This window comes from Delphinus delphis, chromosome 1, assembly GCF_949987515.2.
Source record: "Delphinus delphis chromosome 1, mDelDel1.2, whole genome shotgun sequence".
Lineage (NCBI taxonomy): Eukaryota > Metazoa > Chordata > Mammalia > Artiodactyla > Delphinidae > Delphinus > Delphinus delphis.
Genome location: NC_082683.1, coordinates 125,509,265 through 125,534,670, shown reverse-complemented (window position 1 = coordinate 125,534,670; position 25,406 = coordinate 125,509,265). Strand labels below are relative to the sequence as shown.

At 34.8% G+C, this 25,406-nt stretch overlaps 1 protein-coding gene and 1 pseudogene across 3 annotated transcripts in view; one reads left to right on the top strand and one right to left on the bottom strand.

The window, feature by feature from the left end:
• CCDC181 (coiled-coil domain containing 181) overlaps positions 1-23,079 on the top strand; it is a 43,189-nt gene extending 20,110 nt beyond the window's left edge. For 2 of the 3 annotated variants that reach the window (XM_060009338.1, XM_060009330.1), the window contains exons 2-6: positions 1,027-1,146; positions 3,698-4,648; positions 8,942-9,088; positions 20,573-20,727; positions 22,680-23,079. In XM_060009338.1, the coding sequence (XP_059865321.1) occupies positions 1,030-1,146; positions 3,698-4,648; positions 8,942-9,088; positions 20,573-20,727; positions 22,680-22,842 (1,533 nt within the window). In that variant the 5' untranslated portion in view covers positions 1,027-1,029 and the 3' untranslated portion in view covers positions 22,843-23,079. The remainder of the gene's footprint in view (positions 1-1,026; positions 1,147-3,697; positions 4,649-8,941; positions 9,089-20,572; positions 20,728-22,679) is intronic. The other variant, XM_060009347.1, reaches the window with a different exon arrangement.
• Positions 23,080-24,646: 1,567 nt separating this feature from the next.
• Positions 24,647-25,369, bottom strand: LOC132423498 (small nuclear ribonucleoprotein-associated protein N pseudogene; annotated as a pseudogene).
• Between the last annotated feature and the right edge of the window lie 37 nt (positions 25,370-25,406).

Genomic DNA, 25,406 nt, shown 5'->3' with positions numbered 1-25,406 from the left:
TACATTTTCAATTTATGTTTTTTATCTACATTTTAAATGTATGTATTTTGTTTATGTTTGTCTTCTGTATCAGGGCTCAAGAGCATATTTTATAATTTTTATAGGAATATCGTAGGTGTTCAACAAATATTTGTCAAAATTGCAGTACATATTCACACATGTATATAGTATGCTCACACACATAAAGGCACGTTATAGGTAAAGATTAAAATGCTTCCATCATTTGAAAAGTTATGGACCAAAAAATTAGGACTTGTAACTGACCTCAATTTGCAGATAACTTTAGTTTTTTCATAAAAATGGCTGAATGGTATTTTCATAAAAAGTTTTATATCATTTTCACAAACATTTATTAACTGTCATCTGACATTCTTATTTCTTGTCACTGCCTTCCAGATAGTACTAGGCATCACAGTTTGTTTTTTATGAAAAAGATATATGTTATTTTGAATTGACAACAGTTTGACTTCTCTGGAAATTAGTATTTACTATAACTGAGAGTCAGTTGTTACATAGTTAAAAAAAACTCTCAGATCACAAATTATAATTATGCTATATAAATTACCAGAAGGATTGAGAAACTGAGGATGAGAGTTAATATAATTGTTTTTATTTGAATATGAGAAAATGTGAACGAGTGAGACTAAAAAGCTGATTCATCAGCTTGTACCTGGACAAGGAGTTTTAATGATTGGTAGGGATGTGGAAAATCCTTCTCTAAGCCTCAGATAGTTTTCTTATCCACCTTTTGTAGTCTCCTCGTAAATAGGGTGTCAGGAATTGTGGGGAGGTGGAATGGTTGTTAGGAGTGGTACACCTAGAAAATGTCTGGCCTTTTTAAGTCTGTCTTTTAGGGTATGCTGATATGTTTATTCTGAACATTCCATAATTTGTGTTTCTGTGTTTAATTAGCTTACCTTTAACCTTAAAGGTAAGCTAATTAAGCATACTCCATACTACCCTTAAAGTGGACATGACGTACACCTTATCTCTTTTAATCTTATAACATTATTCTTTAACAAACAGAAAATGGATGAAAATCAAGAAACTGATTCAAAAGATAGTGGAGAATATGAAGATGACTTTGAAAAGGACCTGGAATGGTTGATTAATGAAAAAGAAGAAAATGGTGCCAGCGTAATAGAGGTATATATAAATTGCCAACAGAGTTCATAGTAATTATATTAACAAAGCGTTTTGTAGTTCTTGAGGCATTTCACATATATTATCTCATCTAAACCTCACAAAATTCCTTTGATATACATAGAGCAAGTGTAATTATCCCCATCTTAGAGATGAGAAAATTGAGGCGTGGAGAGTTTAAACGTCCTAAGGCATAGGGCTAATTAGTGAGAGAACAGCGATTAAGTTAGCACTTAATAAAGCCAAAATTATAATTAAAAAATTAAAATTAAAATTTACATAATATAAATAATTTATTGCATCAAAAGTAAAATACATTTAATTTCTACTTTATATGAACCTGGGTAAAATCATGGGTTTATTCTTTTAATATACATGAAAAATAAAGCAAATCCTCAAAAACATGGTCTTCAGCTAATATTGGAAACCTTAAGAGTGAATTTTAGGGGAATGAATATATGGAAAAAAGTAAAAGGTCAAAGACTGAGCCATAGGAATATTTGTAGGAAAAAGTGGATCCATTAAACATGATTCCGTACTATTTATCAGACATGTAGAAGGGAAGTCCAGGAAAATGAACCAGTTCCTGGTTCACAGAAGGTTCCTTCTTTCTCTCTTTACATATATACAGTGTGTATGTGTATCCATATATAATATATATGTGTGTATATATATATATATGCATATGTATTGACACTAATTATATATGTGTATTACAATAGATAATACATAATTATTATGTATAATATAATTATTGTCAATAAATAGGGAAGTAATAAAGAAAAGGACCAAGATGGGGATAAGAAAAGGTGACTTTAGAGGGACGTTGATCAGAGTAGTTACAACAGAAACCAGATTTCAGAGAGTTAAGGAAAATAATATGAGGAAATGAAGGCAGCAGGTTTTACATCACAACTGTCTCTTAGTTCCTTTTTGCTTTTTTATGCAATGGAGAAGACAGATGGGATAGATGATATTTGGAAATGGCAACAGAGTCAAAAGTGAAGACTTTTCCAAGATGACTTTTACATGGCAGTTTTATGCATCTTTAACAAAAAAATAATCAGAATGAGTAGAGGTAGAGATACCCAGAGCTATTATGCTGAACCAAGGTCTCATGACTAGAAGAGTGTGAGAGCCACAGCACAGGGTAACAGAATTAGAGAAGTGATAATGATAATTCATTGTTTTACTTCTTTATTCATTCATTCAACAAAAAGTAATGATCACCTGCCATGTGTCAGAGGCTGTTCTAAGTGCTGAGGATACAGCAGTGGTCAAAACAGTGCTGTAATGAGTCTTGCTCATTCTGGTGGATTATTACAATCACTTTTTCCTTTGAGGCTGGTAGGAAAAATGGATGACAGAGCTTGAAACAGGGGTGAGGGTCGGGGGAAGATTTTACTGTAGTGGGTTTTACAAAGAAGTGAAAGCTAAAGGAGAATTTGGAAACAGATACTATAGAAATGAGCCAGAGAATCAAATACAGCTAAAAAGAAAAATTACAAGGCAGAGGTCTTAGTTGGTCTTAGTTGTTTGGTAGTCATTTTAGGGGGCCAGGTTTATTTACTTATTGGACATCCAGCAGTGTTGTGCAGGTTAGGAAGAGAAGGCTGTTAGAAATGGTGACTGAGCTAGTAAAAGAGGAAGGGAATTTTAAGGGGTTGAAGAGAGCAGAAAAGAGTAGCTCCCATGGAACTCTTTCAGGAGGAGAGAATTGTCTGAGAAAGAGAAAAAAGTATATATTTTAGGGGCAAAGTGTTTGGTAGGTGAGGACACATGTTTGGAGGAGAGATGCTAGGTAAGAAACCATTAGTTAGAAACAGATGTGGAGCAGGGTTTTGTGATGTGATAATGCTGGTTTACGGTTCATGTGGAATTACATTTTTTAAAAAAGTAAGGCCAAGTTATATAATGGTGTTTAACGTAGATTATTGGAGCCTCTGAAGATAGCTGAGGAAAGAGAATCTGATCCAGAGCTAAAACTTGACCTGATATTTGGGTATAGGTCCTGCAGAAAATAGCAGCAACACTAATCTGAAAAGATTATAGGAACCTCAAAATTATTAGGACTTGACCAAAGGCACTGACCTTGTAATGGTCCTGGGGAGAAAGATATCTTTTTGAAAAATACAAATATTACAGGAGAAAACATTTTAAAATATTTAAATATTTAAATATTTAAAATATATATTCTTCTGAAACTGTAAAGGGAGGAAAATTTTATAGAGGGAGGAATATTAAAATAATATTGTACTATTTGTAGGTACATTTTTATACATTGGCATAAAATTAAAAAAAAATAACCAGTCTAGTACTTAGCAACATCAAATTCAAATTTAGAGTTAAATTTTTCCTGATGTGCTTTTCCCTTGGGGTGCTCATAAATATGAATTAGAAAATTATGAGTGAAGTATGAGCAGGAAGCATGTAAATTTTCCCACTTATAAAATAAATTACATGAGCATGAAAATCCATTTTGGATTGTCTACATATAAATGGACAAAAGAGTCTCAATTTTTACTGAAAATGAATCTCATCTCTGTTTTTCTAGAAGGTTTGTGGGAATGAAGAGAATATTAACCAAGGCTTAAAAGGGAATGAAACAGAAATAGAACATTCCAAGCAGCTTTCTGATTCTGACAGATCTTTCAAGGATGAGGTTTCATCAATAAGAAATGACTTCATTTCTGTACCGAGTATTCAACCTTTGGATCCCATATCAGATTCAGACAGTGAAAACTCTTTACAGGAATCCAAACTAGAAAGCCAGCAAGACCTGGAGGAGGAAGAGGATGAGGAAGTAAGGAGATATATTATGGAGAAAATTATACAAGCCAACAAGCTTCTACAAAATCAAGAACCTGTGAATGATAAAAGGGAAAGAAAACTTAAATTCAAAGACAAATTAGTTGATTTGGAAGTTCCTCCTCTGGAAGACACTGATACTTACAAAAATTATCTTGAAAATGAAAGTAATGTGTCTGGAAAACTGTCTCAGTTATGTATTTCCAATGAATTTGCACAAGAAAATGTGCTCCTGTCACCTACTGATGGAAATTCTGAAGAAAACAAGGATAGGAAAATACTAGTAGAGAGAGATGGAAAGTTTGAACTTCTGAATTTACAAGACATTGAGAGTCAGGGGTTTTTGCCCCCCATTAATAATGCTAATTATACAGAAAATGAGCCTCAGCAGTTGTCACCCAGATCTCCCAATTTATCTGTCAGTGGAGTCAAGAAAGAAGAGCCAATAGCAAAAATTCATGCTCTGGCTCACTCATCAACAGAAGAGCAACTGGCTTATATCCCTCAGCCACCACCCAACCCCAAGACTCATCCAGGTTCTGCTGCCAACTCAGATCGAAGTAAGGGGAATGGAAAATCTAGTCATAGGACACGGTCTGCAGATGTATCTCCAGTGACCTCAACATACTGTCTCTCTCCTCAACAGAAAGAACTGCAAAAACGACTAGAACAAAAGAGAGAAAAGCTAAAGAGAGAGGTGAGAGCACAAGTGGGCATTATATTGAAAGTAGAATATGTTTTTATGTTTCATAAATGCTGTAGGAATTGAAATGGTTCTTCAAATTATTTGATATATCTACTTGCTTATTTTGTTTTTCTTTTGTTAGATTAAGTGGTTAAGTATTAAGCATCTGTATTTATGGAACAAGCACCATGATTACCTTGGTCCTTTCTGGTAAGCATCACAAAAGCATAGTAATGAATGACCCGTGTTAGAGCTAGAGGAGACCTCAGTGATGACCTCATCTGATCCTTTCATTTTAAAGGTGAGGCTCAGAGAAGTTAAGTGACTGCTGAAAGTAATCTTGTTATGAGGTAGGTGAAAATCAGATGTCAGATGAAAAAATGAAGGCACAAATTTGTTGGGGTTTAGGAGGCAACAGGTGGGACTGGATTATGTTCTCTGGAGTGTGTGTGTGTGTGTGTGTGTGTGTGTGTGTGTGTGTGTGTGTGTGTGTGTGTGTGTGTGTGTGTGTGTGTGTGTGTGTGTGTATTTCAAATATCTTCCAGGCCTACTGATGGAAGAAATTTTCACATATTGAGGTATGGGGAAGTCATTCTGGCTTATACATGATTTGTCTTGAACTTTATACTAACTAGAACAGCCTGTCTTATGGCCTGTAAAGCATACATTGTACATCTCCTTTCGTCATTAAAGAAAACAAAGAATGTATTTACCAGATTGCTTAGAATGTCCACTTTGAAGATAGGATAAATGCTCCCCCACTTCCTATGACACCAATGCTAATACTCCTTTGAAGATGAGGTTCCCTACCCAGACACCAAGGTCATACTGACTTACTGTGTACATGTTAATCTGTCTCTTTTGAAACCTTGAAGGGATGTACCCCTCTCACGCTTGATGTTTGTTCTTTGTTCTGACAAGATATAAAACTGTGGTCCAAGCATCCAAAATGGCACTGGGTGGCCGTTGTGGATGTGGTTTCAGATGTGTTCCTGTATCGCCGAGAACTTGAATTTTCTGAACTGTATCAAACTCAAGTATATCAGCAGACTTTCCAAAATAATATCTGTCAGCTGCAACCTTATGCTCTCAAGGTCTCCCCTTGAGATACCATTTCAGATACCAACCGATCCTTGCTTAACAAGCACCGTTATTTCTTGCCAGCTTCAATCCTGGTTCTTGACAAACAACTTAATGTAACTTTGCAGTTTTTGCTAATATATATGCCTCCCCCATTTTGTAGTCCAGTGGAACACAATTCAAGTGCTTCTTGAATTTATGTCTCCTGGGCTATAGTCCTTAGTTTGGCTGGAATAAAACTCTTTTCTATTCCTATTACAGATTATTTTCGTCAACACTACAGTTCCTTGATTTCAGGGGTTTTAGTTTTAGATTAAGAATAGAACCTCATAACCTAAATGAAATGTCTCCAAAATGCCATACAGAATCCAAAATTATTATTTTGGGATTTTTTTTCTTGCTCTTATAATTGAAAATTCTAGGTATTAAAACTGGGGGATTTTCTCTAAATTACCTAAATCAGCACCCTGGTTCTCTGTTTTACTGGATACCTGATAGCATGAAGCTGAAACATATAAAATGTCTAACTGTAAATACCAAACTGCAACAGAATCACAGTTAATAGAACCTTACAATTAGAAGAAACCTTAAAGATTATTTTGCAGGTGAGAAAACTATAGTCGAGATAGTTTAAATAACTTTATTGAAGTCCCTCAACTTGTCTGTAGCGAAGTCAAAATCCCAGTTTTCTTGTCATTTGTTGAGAAACGGTATATTTTCTACTTATGTAGGAAATTACCATGGAAATTTCTGGCATTCAAATCAAACTCACATTAGCAGAAAAAGATAAAAAAATGAAGTTAGTAAGAACGTGTAACCTATAGCACACTCAGGTAGGAATCTGAAAGGGTGAATACTTAATAAAATTTTGCTTACTTGGGTACTGAACTCTAGCAGTCAGACTCAGCTTACTTGGTTCAGGTATATAATAGGCACTTAAAAGGATCTGTTAACTCAGAACTTCATGATAACACAAAAGAATTTGTTGAGAATAACTGAACTATATGTTTGCTGTACACACACATGCATCTATATGTGTATTTGTGTATATACTTCTGTAAAAGTTATGTAGGAGTTTTTATATAATTTCAGTGTCTTTTCACTAATGAATTAATGGTAATCTTTAACTGGTATGACTGATGGATAGTTCTGTTTTTCTTTTGATCCTCTTTTTTAGGTGTCAAACACTCTGTTTTGGGATATACTTTTCTCATGTCAGGATCCTCATAACTAAATTTCCCTTTGCTTATGTACTTGCTGAAGGCATTGTCTTTAAGTGCTAAGACTTTAAAATATTTTTAGTTGGTTTCAGGGGAAGGCTTTCCTTTTTTATGCCCAGCAAAATATTTGCTGGGTTGGGCAGCTATACTCCATCTCTCTACATTAAGTGCATCATTTCACTGTTCTCTTTGGCAACTGTAGTATCTGTGCTTTGGCTGATATCTTCTGTATAATCCAGATGTTCCATCTGGAAAAATAATTGTCTTACAATGCTGTCTATATTCATGCAAGGCATCCAAAATCCTTTTGGTAAAAATGAACTTAAATATAAAATTTAATATTTAATAAATTCACATATTATATAATGTAAGCTCCTTTAGGGCTTAGAAAATAGTATACTGGTATTTTAAAAGACATTTTATACTGTTAATCGGATAGAACTTTTCCTTTCCTTCCTGTATGTTGTTCAATCAAAAAGAATTAGAAGGGCTTGCTATATTGTCAAAATGTAAGGAAAGAACTCTGAATTCCATTGTTTAAAAACAGTTTAAACATGTATTCTATAATTCAGTTTATTTCCATGCTAAAATTTTAGTATTGGAAGAGACTTAAGAGCTTGTTAATACAACTGCATCTTATAGATGAGAATACTGAGTTAAGTGGTTTGCCCAAATTGACATATTATAATGGCAGTGTGATTGTTAATCAGACCTCCTAACTTCTAGCTTGGTGCTCTTTCCACTGTGACATGCTGCTTTGTTCCCAGTAACTATTTTATAACTCTTCATAATTGGTTTATACTTAAACCAGTGAGGTACTCTCACTTCTAGTTTAAGTAACTCTCTTTTATAACATTAGTTGAATAATGCAGTTATAAAGTGCATTTTGTTCTCATAGTTAACTAATTACTTATTTTTCTGATAGCAGAAATGTTACTTTATGATTATACAGTAGTTGAAAATATTTTTAAACATTATATAAAAAAAATCTCAAACATATACAAAGGTACAATTAACCCCTGTGTCTCCCTTACCCAGATTCAAAAGTCATTGAGACTTTGGCATATTTGTTTCATCTCTTCCTTTTTTGGCTGAGGTATTTTTAAAAAATTAATTATTTATTTATTTTTGGCTGTGTTGGGTCTTCGTTGCTGTGCACGGGCTTTCTCTAGTTGCGGCAAGCCGGGGCTACTCTTCGTTGCGGTGTGTGGGCTTCTCATTGCGGAGGCTTCTCTTGTTGCGGAGCATGGGCTCTAGGCGCACGGGCTTCAGTAGTTGCAGCGCGTGGGCTCAGTAGTTGTGGCTCGCAGGCTCAAGAGTGCAGGCTCAGTAGTTGTGGCGCATGGGCTTAGTTGCTCCACGGCATGTGGGATCTTCCCGGCCAGGGATCGAACCCACGTCCCCTGCATTGGCAGGCGGGTTCTTAAGCACTGTGCCACCAGGGAAGTCCCTGGCTGAGGTATTTTTAAAGCAAGTCCTAGACAGCCCATCATTGCTACTTGTGCGCTTCAAAAGTGATTGTACATGTGAGAAAGAAAATGATTATAGCATTTTGTTTTGTAACCACAATGCCATGTATCACAATTATCAAATTTAACAAAAATGTAAAAAATTTTAAGACATTTATAGTGTAGACCCCATGTAGTGCTTCTAGAGTGTGGTGTTTTTTTTCTCTTTTGCACAGCTGCAATTTGGGGAGTTAAATACCAAGAGTAAACTAGGAAGTGAAGGAGAGATCCAAGGAATTCTTGAACAGCATGTTGTATAATGTACATCTATGTAATTGTAGACTTTATCTTGACAATTTAATTTATCTGAAAAGTCTTCATTTTTTTCCCTAAGCAAATTAGAGGTCCTGTTTTTTAGGGAGGCCCAATTTACAGATGGAAATTTTTAGGGGCAGGGAATCCTAATTTCAGACCTCAAAATGTATCTCTCTACTTTGATAACACATATATAATTTTATTAATTTTTCATTAATGTGTTTGGATATTCCTTCCACCAGGAAGAACAAAGGAAAATAGAAGAAGAGAAAGAAAAGAAAAAAGAGAATGACATGGTGTTTAAAGCATGGTTGCAAAAGAAGAGAGAGCAGGTCCTAGAAATGAGGAGAATTCAGCGAGCAAAGCAAATTGAAGACATGAACAGTAGAGTAAGTAAAACTCTGTGAAAAACAAGTTCATACAGCTATGAAAGCTGAATTTATTTATAGAAGGGAGGCTATCAGACTAAAAACCCTATGGAAGAAGTAGAAAAAGTGGTCCAAGAACTACCCTTGCTAAAGATGCCACATGCAGATGACTTATAATTAAATTCTAAGAAGGCTTGTAAAAATCAAATGATTCCTATTTTATTCAAACATTTATAGCAGAGAAAAAGGAAAGCTACCAATTCATTTTTTTAAGATAGTATAACTTTGATATTTAAATAAGAGGACAATGCACACAAAAACCCTATAGACTGGTCTCACTTAAGAGTAGATGTATAGAAATCTTATGTGAAAACTAACAAAGACACCAAATTATTTAATTTTTTAAAGTTCAAAATATACAAAAAACCCAAGAGAAAGTAAAAAAATCATCTATATCCATACTATTTAAAAAATGTATGTAAAGTAAAAATTGAAAATTCAATTCTAAGCCCTTCTAGGCTCATCCCCTAGTGGTAACCACTTTTAACAGTGTGCCGCAAATCCTTCCAGGTCTTATTTATATTTACATGTTTATCTGCTAAAAATTTATTATATGGTTTGATTTTTTTTCACTCATTCATCAAGGAAATATTTCTAGATCATTACATTTAGATCTCTCTTTTCAAATAGGTGTATGATATTCTACTCTTCAGAGGTAACTTAATTTATTAAACCATTCCTCATTTGTACATATTTAGATTGGTTCTAATACTGCTGTATTAATTAACAGTGCTGTTGTGAACATGTGCATTCTGTAGGAGAACATCAGCATTCTGTAGGAGAGTTTCTTGGAAATTTATGACTTACTGGATGTCCAGAATGAAAGCTGTGGTTAAACATGCAAAATTAACCTCCTAAAAGGTCGTATCAGTTTATAGTCCCTCCAGCAGTATGGAAGAGTGAATGTTTAACACATCCTGTCTAACACTGTACATAGTTTATTTTCTTAATTTTTCTTCGAATTAATAATATACATTATTATTGTATACGAGCATGTGTGTATTCTGTGAATTTCCTATTTATAGTCCTTTTTTGTTTTATTTTTCTTATTGCATTGTATATTAGAGATTTTAATCCTTTGTCTATTATGTCTGTAAATATGTTTTCCTAGGCTGAAAAAAATGATATATTTTTACATTTATTTACATTTATTATGCCATTTGTAGAAATTTTTAGCTTTTAAAATCTTGGGATGGACGGTACCTTTTAAGGTAGTAGACCTGAAACCACAAACTAAAAGAGAAAATATTGAGAAATTTGACTGCAACTGTATAGTAAAATAATACTATGCTATAACCAAGTAGGATTTATTTTAGGAAGGAAATTATGGACCAATAATAACAAATCTATTAATATATTCAGTACATAATAGGTAGATAAAGGAGAATTTATGGTTATCTTGAAAGATATAGAAAGGGTATTTACTAGTATTTATTATAATTTATTTTTAAGTATTTCTAATAAAATGTGGGTTACAATATAAATACCATCTTAGGAAATACTATAGGCATACCCATTAAAGTCAGAGATAGGTAAGGCTCCCCTCTATAATAATTTTATTCTGGGAGTTCTATCCAATTTATTAAGAGAAAGGGAAATAAGGTATAAGTATTAGCAAAGTGGTCTTTTATATTATAAATATACAAAAATTTATAGTCTTTCTGTATTCCAGCAAAAACCTCATAGAAAAATATAAAAGGGGAAGGAATATAGGCATATATAAAAAACTTTGAGCTGAACAGGAATGTGTAAGACCTCTATGGAGCAGGGGACCAAAAAGGTGAATTTGGTAAATGAAAATAAATATAATATTCCTAGATGGGGGGAAAATATTATAAATATATGAGTTATTTGCTAAATGAAAACAAATATGATATTCCTATAATATTCCTGGATGAATGAACTAAATATTACAAAGATTTGGGTTCCTCCAAATTTATCTTTGTATTTAATGTAATATCCATTAAAAGCTGATTAGGACTTTTAAATTGTCATAATTGTTAGTGTTACTATTAATATTTATATTATTAAAGCAAAACTTTTGAATTTTCCAATAAAAAATGGGCAAAGGATATGTATAATAAGTTCAAATAATATGGATAAATATAGTTGTCCATAATATATGAGAGCAAGATACAAATTTGGTAGAGTCAAAGAAATGCCAATTTAAATTTTTTCATGTATTCGATAGATTTTTTTTTAACTGCTTACTATATGACAGGTGCTATTCTAGGCACAGCATGGAAAAAATGGGTTTATTTTTAATTAATTAATTAATTAATTTGTTTGAGCTGGGTCTTATTTGCGCCAGGTGGGCTCCTTAGTTGCAGCTCGAGGGATCCATAGTTGCAGCTTGCCGGCTCCTTAGTTGTGGCATGTGGGCTCCTTAGTTGTGGCTTGCCAGCTCCTTAGTTGAGGCACACGGGCTCATTAGTTGTGGCAGGCGAACTCTTAGTTGCGGCATGCCTGTGGGATCTAGTTCCCTGACCAGGGGTTGAACCCAAGCCCCCTGAATTGGGAGCATGGAGTCTTAACCACTGCACCACCAGGGAAGTCTAGTAGGGATTAGTAGGGATTGAAAAAAAAATTTTTAAGTCTCAATGTAAAATAAATTTATAATTATAAACAGTGATGAATGCTATGAAAAAAAGGAGCTATGAGAGATCATAATGAGGGCAATAAGTGTATCAGGAAAGATTTTTCTGATGAGTAAAGTAGGAGTAGAAATTAGGCCAAGGATTAGGAGTAGAAATTAGGCCAAGGATTAAGCCAGGAGAACATGTGAGAATGCCTGAGACAGGAACTAACTTGGTGAGTTTGAGAGGATCCAGAGAGTGAGCAGGAATCAGATCATGTGGCATGTTGGGGTCTATAAATTTGTATTTAATCCTGTTATGGGAAGCCATTGAGATTATTTAAACAGAGGAGTGATATATTAGATTTGCAGTTCTACAAGATCACTCTGACTGCCATGCTGTGAATGGATTGGAGGGGGCAAGAACAGATATGCGGAGAGCAGTTAGAAAGCATTATAGTTGTCTAGGTGAGAAATGATGGTGACTTGGGATAGAATTATAACAGCAGAGAGAGAAAGAAAGAGATGTGAAATGTGATATTTGTTTTAGAGTATTAATTGAAGGAACTTCATAATTAACTAGATATGTGAGTGAGGAAGAATGAGGTGTGAAGAGAATACACCAGGTTTCTCTTCTGAGCAACTTGGTGGATGATGGTGCCACTCACTGGAGCAGTAGAAAAGATACTGATTGGGGGAAATTATCATTTCAATTGTTGGGTTTGAAGTACCTACAAAACTTTCAGGTAAAGATGTTGAAGACTGACTGAAGAAACGTGTGTAGTATTCAGGACAGAGGTTGGGACTGGAAATATGAATGAGAAGATTAGTGATTTCAAAGATGTGGATGTGGATGTGGCTATTGGAGTGGGTGGCAAGTGCAGTGAAGAAAGGCGTAGAAAATGAAAAAATGAAAAATCTGTGAGGCTGGATGTCGAATGGCTCATTCATTTGGTTGTAAGTGTTAACTTGGGATTAGGATGGAGAGGTACATTGAGCCGGTTGTGACCAGAGATTGTTAGAGTAATATAGTCAGATAATATAAATATCAAAGGAGCATGGCTTTACTTAAGAGTAGAGAAGAAGAAGTTCTCTACTCTTCAGGAGTTCTGACGAAGTGTGAAGGAATAAAGAGTATATTAACTTCTTCACCAGACCTCGGAAGTACTTGAAGTATGGCAAAAAAATGCAGCTTCCATTTGAGAGAGAAAAGCTGTGTCTTACGGGAGAATCAGGATTTGGGTAAGAAAAGAGGTTTAAGGCCAGGGTCCTAGCAATGGTTTGGGAGAATGCGGGTTGTTTGGAAGTCTTTATATTATTGAATGGGAATTATAGAGAAGAAACTAAAAAGATTTTGGATGGAGTAAAGGAATTCGAGATTGGGTAGGTTAGAAGGATAGCACATTACTGTAGTATTTAAGAGTAAAGAAATTGAGAGGAGCTTACGTTTCAATCACTGACCAAGAAAAACCCCTGTGACAGCTCTGCTGATAATTTCCCAGGGGATGACGGACCTTCAGGCCTCATGGCATTCAGCCTAATGTTATATTTTTATTGGGCATTTGTAAAAATAAATGTATACCTTAATTTTCTATTGTGTTCTATTTAGAGATAATAAAACTTTGAATTGTATTCGCTAAAAACTTGAGCCACATTGAACATAATTTAAATTTTTTGGTTAGAAGATATCATGGTTATATATTTCCCTTTGGAATTTTAATTTTTTGCTATATTTTAAGTCTGTCTCAAAAATTAACTTTAGCTAGAAATTATATCATAAACAAATAATATTCTGAAGAACTTCTGTGAACTTTGTCTCTGCTGAAGCCGAGCTATAGTATACTTTGGCAGTTGATTAATTTGGCTTATTAATGCATTGTGATAATAAGTGTATTTTGCTGGTCACTTCTGTGGGATATTTTGTATAATGTGAGTCATAGTTTCCAGAAAATATCTTTAAAATATATAGATTGTAGAATGACCTATTTTACATTGAATTAAAAATGCTTTTAGGTGATGGAATTTTTATTGCCATTTAAGGAAAAATAGCTAAAAATGTCTTTCCATCTTTGTAATGAGCTTTGCTTCTCTTGGTCAGTGTTATATATAAATGATACGTGTGCACTGTATGTATATACAGACATATGCAAGCATATGTATGCATGTCATCACTCTATCTAGGTGAACTCTCCGTGGACACTTGCATACATTTTGTATTCTACATTTGGATGTTGTGTTGTATTAATGTCAATGGGCTGAAGTTGGTCGATAATGTTGTTTAAATCTTCTATATCCTTACTGTTTTCCCCCTCTTTGTTCTATGAAGCACTGAGAAAGTTATGTTAAACTATCATTGTGTACCTGTCTGTTTCCCTTCTAGTTCCATTGGGTTTTGCTTCATATTTTTAAAAGTTTCATGTGTATGCATTTACAAATTTATGTCTTCCTGATTGAATGACATTTTCACATTATGAGTCCCTCTTATCTTGAAATCTACTTTGCCTGATGTTAATGAAGTCACAGTAACCTTCTTTAACATTTGCATATGTTATAGCTTATTTCATATTTTAATTTCAATTTATCTGTCTTTATATTTGAAGAGTTACTTGTACAAACAGCATATATTTGGATCTTTTAATCCAGAAATTTGTTACTTTTAACAGGAGTTCATTTATATTTAATTATAATTATTGGTAAGGGTAGGTTTTAAGTTTACCATCTTGATATTTGTTTTCTATTTGTTCCATTTGTTTTTAACTCCATTATTCATCTTTTTTCTGCCTTCTTACAGAGATTAATCAAGTATTTAAAAAAATTACATTTTATTTTCTTATTGGCTTTTAGTTATACCTCTGAATTATTTTTGAAATCATTGCTTTAGGGATTATGATATGTATACCCTAAATCTTTATCAGAAATAGATTGTTTTTGAAGTTTTTTTTTAATTTGATATGGAATTTGGGGTTGACAGTTTTTTTTATTTTTCCTTTCAGCACTTTACAGATGGTGTTCAGTGGTTTTCTTGCATCCATTGTTTCTAATTAGAAGTCAGTTGTAATTCTTATCACTGTCCCTTTGTATGAAATGTTTTTTCTGTGGCTACTTTAAACCTTTTCTGATGTGAATTTCAGCAGTTGAGTAGATGTGTGACTCTCTTTGAATTTGACTAACTTGGGCTTTGCTGAGCTTCTTGTATCTGTAGGTTGATGTTTTATACCAAATTTGGGAAATTTTTGGCCACTATTTTTACAAATATTTTTTTCTGCCCTATTATCTTTCTCTTATTATTCTGGAAATCCAGTTTTACATATGATAGAATACTTGCTGTTATCTCAGATGTTACTAAGGTCATGTTTGTTAAAACATTTTTTCTTTTTTCAGCTTGCATAATTTCTATTGATCTATCTTCTGGCATTGACATCACTTAGGCAATGTCCAATCTACTGTTAAGCTCATTCAGGGAATTTAGGTTGTTTTTTGTCTTTTAAGTTTCTATTTCTTTGTGTGTGTGTGTGTGTGTGTGTGTGTGTGTGTGTGTGTGTGATTTTTTTTTTTAGTTATATTGAAATATAATTAATAAATAAAATTGTAAGATAAAATGTACAACATGATTTGATACACATATACATTATTAAAGGATTCCCCCCATTAAGTTGATTAACATATACATCACCTCCCCCCTTTTTGGAGAAAAGATTTAAGTTCTACTCTCTTGGCAAATTTCACTTATATAATACAATGTTATCAACTATACTCACCATATTATACATTAGATCCTCAGACTTTTTTCACCTTATAACTGAAAGTTTGTACCCTTTTACCAACTTCTCCCTATTTCTCCCAACCCCCCAGTTCCTCATAACCACCACTCTCCATTTGTCTATGAACTAGACTTTTTTTTAAGTTTCCACATGTAAATGGTTCTATGCAGTATTTGTTTCTGTCTGGCATATTTCACTTATAATAATGCCCTCCAGGTTCAGGTTCATCCATGTTATTGCAAGTTATAGAATTTCCTTCTTTTTTAAGGCTGAATAATATTCGTGTGTGTGCGTGCATGTGTGTGTGTGACATTTCTTGCTCCATTCATTCATCTACAGACACTTAGGTTGTTTTCATACTTTGTCTATTGTGAATAATGATGCAACGAATATGGGAGTGCCGATATCTCTTCTAGATAATTTTTTTTTCCTTTGGATATATACCCACAAGTGTGTTTGCTGGATCATATAATGATTCTATTTTTAATTTATTGAGGAACCTCCACACCGTTTACCATAATGGCTATACCAGATTACATCCCCACCAACCATGCACAAAGGTTCCCTTTTCTCCACATCCTTGCCAGCATTTGTTTTCGCTTGTCTTTTTTGATAATAGCCATCCGAACATGTATGAGATGATATCTCATGGTGGTTTTTGTTTGCATTTTCCTGATGATGAGTGATGTGGAGCATGTTTTCATGTACATGTTGGCCATTTATATATCTTATTTGGAAAAATGTCCATTTACGTCCTTTGCCTATTTTATAATTGGGCTTTTTTCTTTTTTTCTATTGAATTATATGAATTCCTTGTATATTTTGGATATAACCCCTTATTGGACATATAGTTTGAAAATATTTTATCTCAGTCAATAGGTTGCCTCTTCATTTTGTTGAAAGTTCCCTTTGCTGATCACAAGCTTTTTAGTTTGATGTAGTCCCATTTAAAAATTATTGCTTATGCTGTCTTTGTTTTGCTATCAAATCCAAAAAGTCATTTCTAAAAACAATGCTAAGGAGCTTATCCTTGATATTTCTTTTTAGGAGTTGTACTGTTTCAGGTCTTACACACAGTCTTTAATCCATATTGAGTTGATTTTTGTGTATGGTGTAAGATAGGTGTTCAGTTTCAGTTTTTTGTATGTAGCAATTCAGTTTTACCAATTTCATCTGTTGAAAAGACTGTCCTTTCCTCATTGTTATTTTTGGTTGCTTTGTTGAAAATTAATTACCATATATGCACGCGTTGATTTCAGGCTCTCTGTTCTGCTTCATTGATCTATGTATCTATTCTGCCAGTACTATAGTGTTTGATTACTTTAGCTTTATAATATAGTTTAAATTCAGGAAGTGTGATGCTTCCAGCTTTGTTCTTCTTTCTCAAGATTACATTGGATATTTGGATCTTGTACAAATTTTAGGACTTTTTTCTATTTTTGTGAAAAATTCCACTGGATTTTTTATGGGGATTATAATGAATTTTTAGATTATATGGCCAATTTTTAAATAGTATGGACATTTTAACAGTATTAGTTTTTCGAGTCCGTGAGCATGGAATATCTTTCCATTCATTTGTGTCTTCTTCAATTTCTTTCATCAATGTCTTTTTGTTTTCAGCATATAGATCTTTCACCTCCTTAGTTAAATTTATTTCTAAGTACACATTTCATTCTTTGTGATGCTATTTTATTTATTTATTTATTTATTTTGCGGTACGCAGGCCTCTCACTCTTGTGGCGTCTCCTGTTGAGGAGCACAGGCTCTGGACGTGCAGGCTCAGCGGCCATGGCTCACAGGCTCAGCCGCTCTGCGGTATGTGGGATCTTCCCAGACTGCAGCACGAACCCGTGTCCCCTGCATCGGCAGGCGGACTCTCAACCACTGCGCCACCAGGGAAGCCCTGTGATGCTATTTTAAAAGGGCTTATTTAATTAATTTTCTTTCAGATAGATTGTTGTTACTGTATAGAAACAACTGATTTTTTAATATTGATTTTATATCCTGCAACTTTACTGAATTGGTTTATTAGTTCTAACATTTTTAGGGTGGTGAAGTCTTTAGGGTTTCTATATCATATAGAATAATATAATAATATCATGTAATCTGCAAATAGAGCAGTTTTACTTCTTCCTTTCTAATTTGAATGCCTTTTATTTCTTTTTCTTGTCTGATTGCTCCAGATAGGACTTCCAATACTGTGTTGAATAAAAGTGGTGAGAATGGGCATCCTTGTCTTGCTCCTGATATTAGAGGAAAAGCTTTCAGCTTTTCACTATTGTGTTTGATGTTAGCTGTGGACTTGTGATATATAGCCTTTATTATGTTGAGGTATATTCTCTTTATACCCAATTTCTTGAGAGATTTTATCATGAAAAGATATTTTGTCAAATGCTTTTTTGCATCTATCCAGATAATCATATGATTTTTATCTTTCGTTTTGTTAATGTGTATAGCACTGACTGATTTGTAGATTTGAACCATCCTTCCATCTCTGGAAAATCCCACCTGATCATGGTGTATGATCCTTTCTAATATACTGCTGAATTAGCTTTTCTAATACTACACTGAGTATTCTTACATCGCTGTTCATATTGGCCTCTAATTTTGTTTTCATGTAGTGTCCTTGTCTGGCTTTGGTATCACATTATGCTGGCCTCATAAAATGGGTTGGAAGTGTTTTCTCCTCTTCTGTTTATTGGAAGAGTTTGAGAAGGATTGGTATTAATTTTTCTGTTGATTTTCTAGAAGCCCTCTGGTCTTGGCTTTTGTTTTTGGGAGATTTTTGATTACTGATTCAATTTCATTACTAGTAATCAGACTATTCACATTTTCTCTTTCTTCCTGATTCAGTCTCGGTAGGTTGTATGTTTCTAGGAATTTATTCATTTCTTCTGGGTTTTACAGTTTGTTGGTTTATAGTTGTTCATAATCGTCTTTTATGATCCTTTGTATTTCTGTACTATTAGTTGTAATGTCTCCTTTTTCATTTATAATTTTATTAATTTGAGTCCTCTCTCTTTTGGTAAGTCTAGGTAAATGTTTGTCTAGTTATCTTTTTAAGAAATCAGCTTTTAGTTTCTTTGATCTTTTCTATTGTCTTTTTAGTTTCTGTTGTATTTATTTACACTCTGATCTTTGTTATTTTCTTCCTTCTACTAACTTTTGGCTTCATTTATATCTCTTTTTCTAATTACACCTCAGGTGTAAAGTTAGGTTGGCTTTTTGATCTCACCTTCTTAGAACTGTCTTTGTTGCATCCCATACGTGTTGGTATGTTGTACTTCCCTTTTCATTTGTGTCAGGCTATTTTTTGACTTCCCATCTGTTTTTTTCCTTTGACCCATTGGTTGCTCAGGAGCCTGTTAATCTCCACATATTTGTGAATTTTCCAGTTTTCTTCTTGCGGTGGATTTTTTCTATTTACTGGACATGCCAAGTATAATCCCTTCTCAGAACCTTTGCCCTGTTACCATTGCTTGAAATACTCTTTTTCCAGATATCCCATAAATGGTTCCCTCACTTTCTGTCTATTGATAAATACCATCCTTTCTCCTCACCTCTCCCATTATTACTCTCTCTGACATATCAATCAGTCAATCAATCATATATTTTCATCTCCTTATCTTGAACAACACTGCCCTATACAATTTTCTGTGATGATGGTAATATTCTATATCTGCAGCGTCCAATAAAGTAGCCACTAGCCATAATGTGACTATTAAGTATTTGAATGTGACTGTCTAATTTTATTTAATTTAAGTAGCTACATGTGACTAGTGACTCTTTATTGTATAGTGCAGGTATGGAATGTATGAGAAAGGGAGGCTTGTTTTTTTTTTTTCACGGTACGTGGGCCTCTCACTGCTGTGGCCTTTTTTTTTTTTTCTTTGATGCATCCCGGTAGCTATGTGCATGTAGATACTCTGTGTAGTAGATATTCTGTAAATAGCTGTTGAATAAATAGATGAACAGTGATACCCATCAATCCTGTTTATCTCTGAATTCTTAACTCTTTTAATCTATAATTGCGGACTGAACGCTTTTTAGTCATCTCCAGACATTCCCAAACTTTAGGTGTTCAGCAATGGTCCTGTAGGTCCATGGGACCTCCTCACAAAGTTCTGCATTATACATCAAAGATCCTAAATTGTATAAATTATATAAATTAGACTGAAGCATACTGGGCTATATGGGTTACAGATAAAGGAAAATGCAAGGTGTAGGAGGTGGTCTTCTCTATCACAGAGTTCATATTTGGTGAAAGTATTAATTGAATGAATCTTTTCCTTTTGTGTTCTAGCCAGGCATCCATGTGAGTCATGCTTTTCCCAAGACTAAAGAGCCCCAAATCTTTCCCTTTGCTCTCTTTATTCTCCCAAATAAGAGCTCTTTCAGCTATCCCTGAATATAGTATCCATCATGAAGTTTGAAGAACCATACAATAAGCTGCTCCCACTAGCCCATTCTTATGACAAAATCCTCATGGCTGTTATCCTTATGAAAAAGTTCTTATAGTTGAAAATCCTCATTGCCACACTCCATAATAATAATTACAGTTTTGGAGATGGGCTTGGCAGTTAGATGCTCTTAAAACTTAAAAACGAAAGTAGAATTTAAAAGAAAGTTTGAATAACACAAATGTTGGGTCATTGGTTTTCAATTCCAGTGGAGCTTCCATGGAGCTTCCTTCAGGAATTGATACCAAGACCTCAACTCACTCATACTGCCTATCCCCAACATTTCTTCAGCCATGTTTTATGTGTATGTGCCATTGTGCAAAATTATTTTATTTGTCAAAGGGCTCAACTTTGAAAAGTTTGCAAATCACTGCATCTAGCCCTTCATTTATTGATTACCTCAGTAAGACTTTTGAAAGAAGCCAGAGGGCAGTGAGTTCAATGTTGAATTTTCTGACAAAAGGGTAATCAATGTTGCTGGTTCAAAGGTCATGTATTTGGTTTGGATGCAAGGAGCACAGGTAATGAGATTGGTATTATTATGAAAAATTGGTGAGTAGGACATGTGTTCCTATAGGGTCTTATAGGCAGGGGCTCAAAAAGTAGTTTTGGTTTCTTTAAATTAAGCAAAGGTTGTTTTTGTAAGTAGCAGGAAAACAGAGATCCACAGCAAGCTTTTCGATTATGGCTTAAAAAAAAGCACGAAGAACAGTTGAAAGAAAGAAAGATAGAAGAACTGCGAAAGCAAGAGGAATGCTTATTCTTCTTTAAAGGAACAGAAGGCCGTGAAAGGGCCTTTAAACAGTAAGTCAAAGGCAGGGCATTTTTCCCCCTTCCTCATGGTCATTTTAGAAAGTTATATAGTCAATAAAACTTAAAAAAATTGATCTCATTACATACCTATTCAATTTTAAAGCCACAGTTTTAACAATATGTGAGAAAATTCTTTAACTCCATACTTTGCGTAATACCTATACCATTTTTTCAAGGTAGTTTTCAATACTAAAATTGTTTCTTATGGCACCAGTGTGATAACCTTTGATAGCTTACCATTGATTGGTTGATTGATTTGTTCATTTCTTAGAGAAATAGGCCAGAGATTGGTTACAGCTTCTCCTACACAGTCCTCAGGAAAACTTAACAAAGAGTTGCATTTACCAATAAATATTTTTCTGTAAAGAAAAGCAGTCAGGCTGAGGAGGAAGATCTGTACAGACCAAATGAAAAGGAGATTTGGACACATATTTTGGTAACTTAAGGCAAACCTGGTCTCCCTTCAGTTGCCTGGGTAAGAGTCTGTATTACCCGGTTTATTCTGAGGAAACAGACCTGGCTTCAAAATTTTGCCAGCATACCTTGGGAGAGGGAGTGAATATTGTGTCCAGTTGTTTGAAGCTCACTTCTTTCTTTCTTTTCTATCTTTTTTGCTATCTTTCTCTTTTTTAGTTTCTTTGCCTCTTTCTTTCCTTTCCTTCTTTAAAAAATATACATATCCTTTTATTATAATAGATGCAGTGAATGTGCATTGTGGAAATGGAGGGGAATAAACTCACATTTTCATCACCCAGGAATCACTATTGTTAGCACTGTACTGCATAACTTCTAGATATTTCTCTGTACATATATTTACAGTTTTAAAATATAAATTGAGATCATACTGTATATCCTGTTGTGCAATCTGCTTATTTTTGTTAATGAGCTCATCTAATATCCAACCTATAACCATTTTTTTCCCAATCGACCCCTAAATGACTACAGTTAATTTGCTCAAACTGATATCCAATTTCAAAACCACACAACATTAGATTATGAGGTTTCTTAAGTCTCTTTTATACTAATGCAGTTATTTATTTGTCTGGATTTATTTCTGAAAAAATTATATATATACACACACACCACGTACACACTTTCATACCAGAGATGTGAGTATACAGTTAGTTTTTTTTTTTTTTTTTTTTGCGGTACGCGGGCCTCTCATTGTTGTGGCCTCTCCCGTTGCGGAGCACAGGCTCCGGACGCGCAGGCTCAGCGGCCATGGCTCACGGGCCCAGCCGCTCCGCGGCATGTGGGATCTTCCCGGGCCGGGGCACGAACCCGTGTCCCCTGCATCGGCAGGCGGACTCTCAACCACTGCGCCACCAGGGAAGCCCTACAGTTATTTTTAATGTTATTTTACCTAAGCAAGTTTTATAGACAAATTTGTTAGAATGTGGACGCTTCCTTCACCCTTTTTGATGTTTCTTATGCTTAGGCTTATTTTTCCATTTTAAGGGAGAACTATTTTATGCACTGAAAAGCAAGAGCTCTATAATTTCTCCACCAAGAAGAGCAAGGAGACATTTCTGCATGCTGGTATTCTGCATGCTGCTTAAGTAATGTTGTAGAATACAGTTAGTTGCAAAAAATAAGTTATTTGGTATCTATCAAATACTTATTTGCTTAGAAAATCATATTTTAAAAGGTAGGACCTATGTCACGTAAAATAGTGTGTTTATTACTTAAAAAAGTTTTTTTAGTTGGCAGTTTCCTTATTAGACAAACTTAATTTCAAACATTTGATTCTAAATGTGACTATGCTTCCTTGTATGAGCCTTTGGTATAAGCCTGAAATTTTTCAGTTCATACTAATTTGTGTTATGAACAGAGCTTTTTAATCTAAAGAAATCGAATTTCCTTTGTCTGTAGTAATAACTTTATAGCATGAAGAGTATATTCAGGTTGGTACTCAACAGGTCTGTTCATGTCTTTTTCTACAGATGGCTAAGAAGGAAACGGATAGAAAAACTAGCAGAGCAGCAAGCTGTCAAAGAAAGAACTAGACAGCTCCGACTGGAAGCAAAGCATTCTAAACAGTTACAGTACCACCTATATAATATGTCAGAAGCCAAATCTTTTCGTTTTACTGATCATTACAGCTGAAGGTATCTATTAAATACTTCATTTGGAAGCTGCTGTCCTCAAAATTTTCGATATCATTTCTTATGGCCTGTGTGCTTTGGTCATACTCTAAATTATGGAAATGCTATTTATCTTTTGGTAATGTTGATAGTGAATTTATCTTATTTCTTTTAACACTAGAGCAAAATAAATTTCTTCTCTCATAGCATTGTAATGTGTTATACCACCTCTTAGTCCATGCAAAAAATTGAGCAACAAATAAACTGTACATTCCTTTACTTCTAAATTATTTTAACATGTCTAGCTGGAACGGACACAAAAAAGGGACAGATATCTATTATTAGTTTCTGTTATCATTTTAAAAAAAATGCAATAGAACATTTCATAAGGCAGGAGGAGTGACCTCTTAAACAAGCCTGGTTCAAGGCCTGATACAAAGTCCTAATTATGTCAGATTTGAATTTGAATACCTATGGCAAGCTAAACAGTAGGTTAGGCCTACTTCCACGTGTTCTTTAAAAAAAAAAAAGATAGTAACAATTATGTATCCTATTTTGGGTATGTTATACAAAATTATCCAGCTCTTATTGAGAGTTTATATAATGTGCCTGTTGTAAATGCTTTGCATAAATAATTTGACCTAATCCTTATAACAACCCTATTAGTCTTGTTTTGCAGATGAGGAAACCAAAGTACAGAGGTGAGCAGTTTGCTCACAGATTCTGAGATCTGAATGATTGCAAAATCCTTTCTGTTAGTTATATTGTAAAGCTTACATACCTTGGTAGACATTTGTGGGTATATAGGACTATACAGGAATCCAGCGTGTGGGAGAACAGTATCCTTGATATGTGTAAGAGCACTTGAGGACTGGAGGACAAAGGCAAACATACAAGTGTGATGGGGAGTGGAGAGTTGCTGTAGGAGTTCTGTTAAAGCTTCAGAAGACAAGGTACTTATCAACTGGGTATTTGTACCTTAATCACTTGACCCTAAATTAGAAAACACAGAGAGCTATTCAATCCTGTCTCAACTTCCTATAGCACTTTGAGCATACACCAGGCAATTTAGCATTTCATTATAACTAGTCTTGTGTTGTTTAAAGTTTATCCTTAATGATAAAAACCAATTTGGCATTTAAATATTCCACAATATTTTTCTTTTACAAAAAAAGCTGTTGGAATTTTCATAAGGATTGCAGTGAATCTGTAGATGGCTTTAGGTACTATTGCCATCTTAATGATATTGTCTTCTAATCCATAAACACAGGATGTCTTTTCATTTAGTGCAGCAGTGTTTTATAGTTTTCAGTGTACAAATCTTTCACCTACTTGGTTAAATTTATTTATAGATATTTATTCTTTTGGATTCTATTGCAAATGGAATTGTTTTCTTAATTTTGTTTATGGGTTGTATACTCAAAACACAAACATAGATGATTTTTGTGCATTGATATTATACCCTGCAACTTTGTTGAATTTGTTTATTAGTGCTAAACTTTTTCAGTGATTTTTTTTTTGCATTTTCTCTATATAGGATAATATCATTTTCAAATAGGGGTAGTTTTACTTCTTCCTATCCAACGGGATGCCTTTTATTTATTTATTTTTGTTGACTGATTACTCTGGCTAACATGTCTAGTATAATGTAGAGTAGTAGTAGTTAAAGTGGGCACCCTTGTCTTTTTTTTCCCCACAGTTTAATTGCTTTATGCATTTATTAGCTAATATTAATGCAGCAGAGGGGACAAAAGCTCACGAACACTCCACATATTTCACAAGACGCATTGCAGGAAACAAAGTGACTAAGAAGGATCAATAGTATCCTAGGGTCTTGCTGGACGCATTTCTGGGGGAGGTGGACCTCTTATTTCTGTTGGAGGGGGGTCTCATTCCTGGAGGGGGCATGCCTATTGGCATCCCTCAAGTAGGGGGGAGCCCAATTGGTGGGCGCATGGGTGATCGTATACCAGGTGGAAGAGCCATAATTCCTAGAGGTGGTGTTGCTCGACCAACAGGTGTGGGGGCAGTCCCCCATCCTGGTGGATATTGAGTTGAGGCTCCAGCAATGCTGGCAGTAGCAGCAACTGCAGCAGCTGCTACAGTGCCTCTTCCCTGTGGGATCATTACCTGTTGGGATGGCCCCCAAACCCTTGGACAGGGTCTGCTAACCCAGCAGGAGCCTGGGGAATTTGAACACCAGCTGGACCATCTCTGCCAGCTGCCCTGCCAACTCCAGGGCCTCCTGTAGCTCCAGCAAGTGGTACCCGAGCAATGCCAGTACCTTTGGGGGGTGGTCGCTCCACAGTCATGGAAACCAAGTTCTCCCCACACAGCAACACCTGACCCAAAACCCATTTTTCTTCACGCTCTGCCTGCTTCGCATTCTTTGGCTTGATCTTCCTGAACTCATCACAATCACAGAGGATCAAGTTCATATGCTTGTCAAAAGCCTTGAAGGTGCCAGTGAAGATCTGGCCATCTTGCAGGACACATCTCATCCTATAGTCAATGTGCTGCAGCATCTTGCTGCTCTTCCCCACAGTCATGATTGCTGTTCCACCAAGTCCAATACCTACAGGAAAG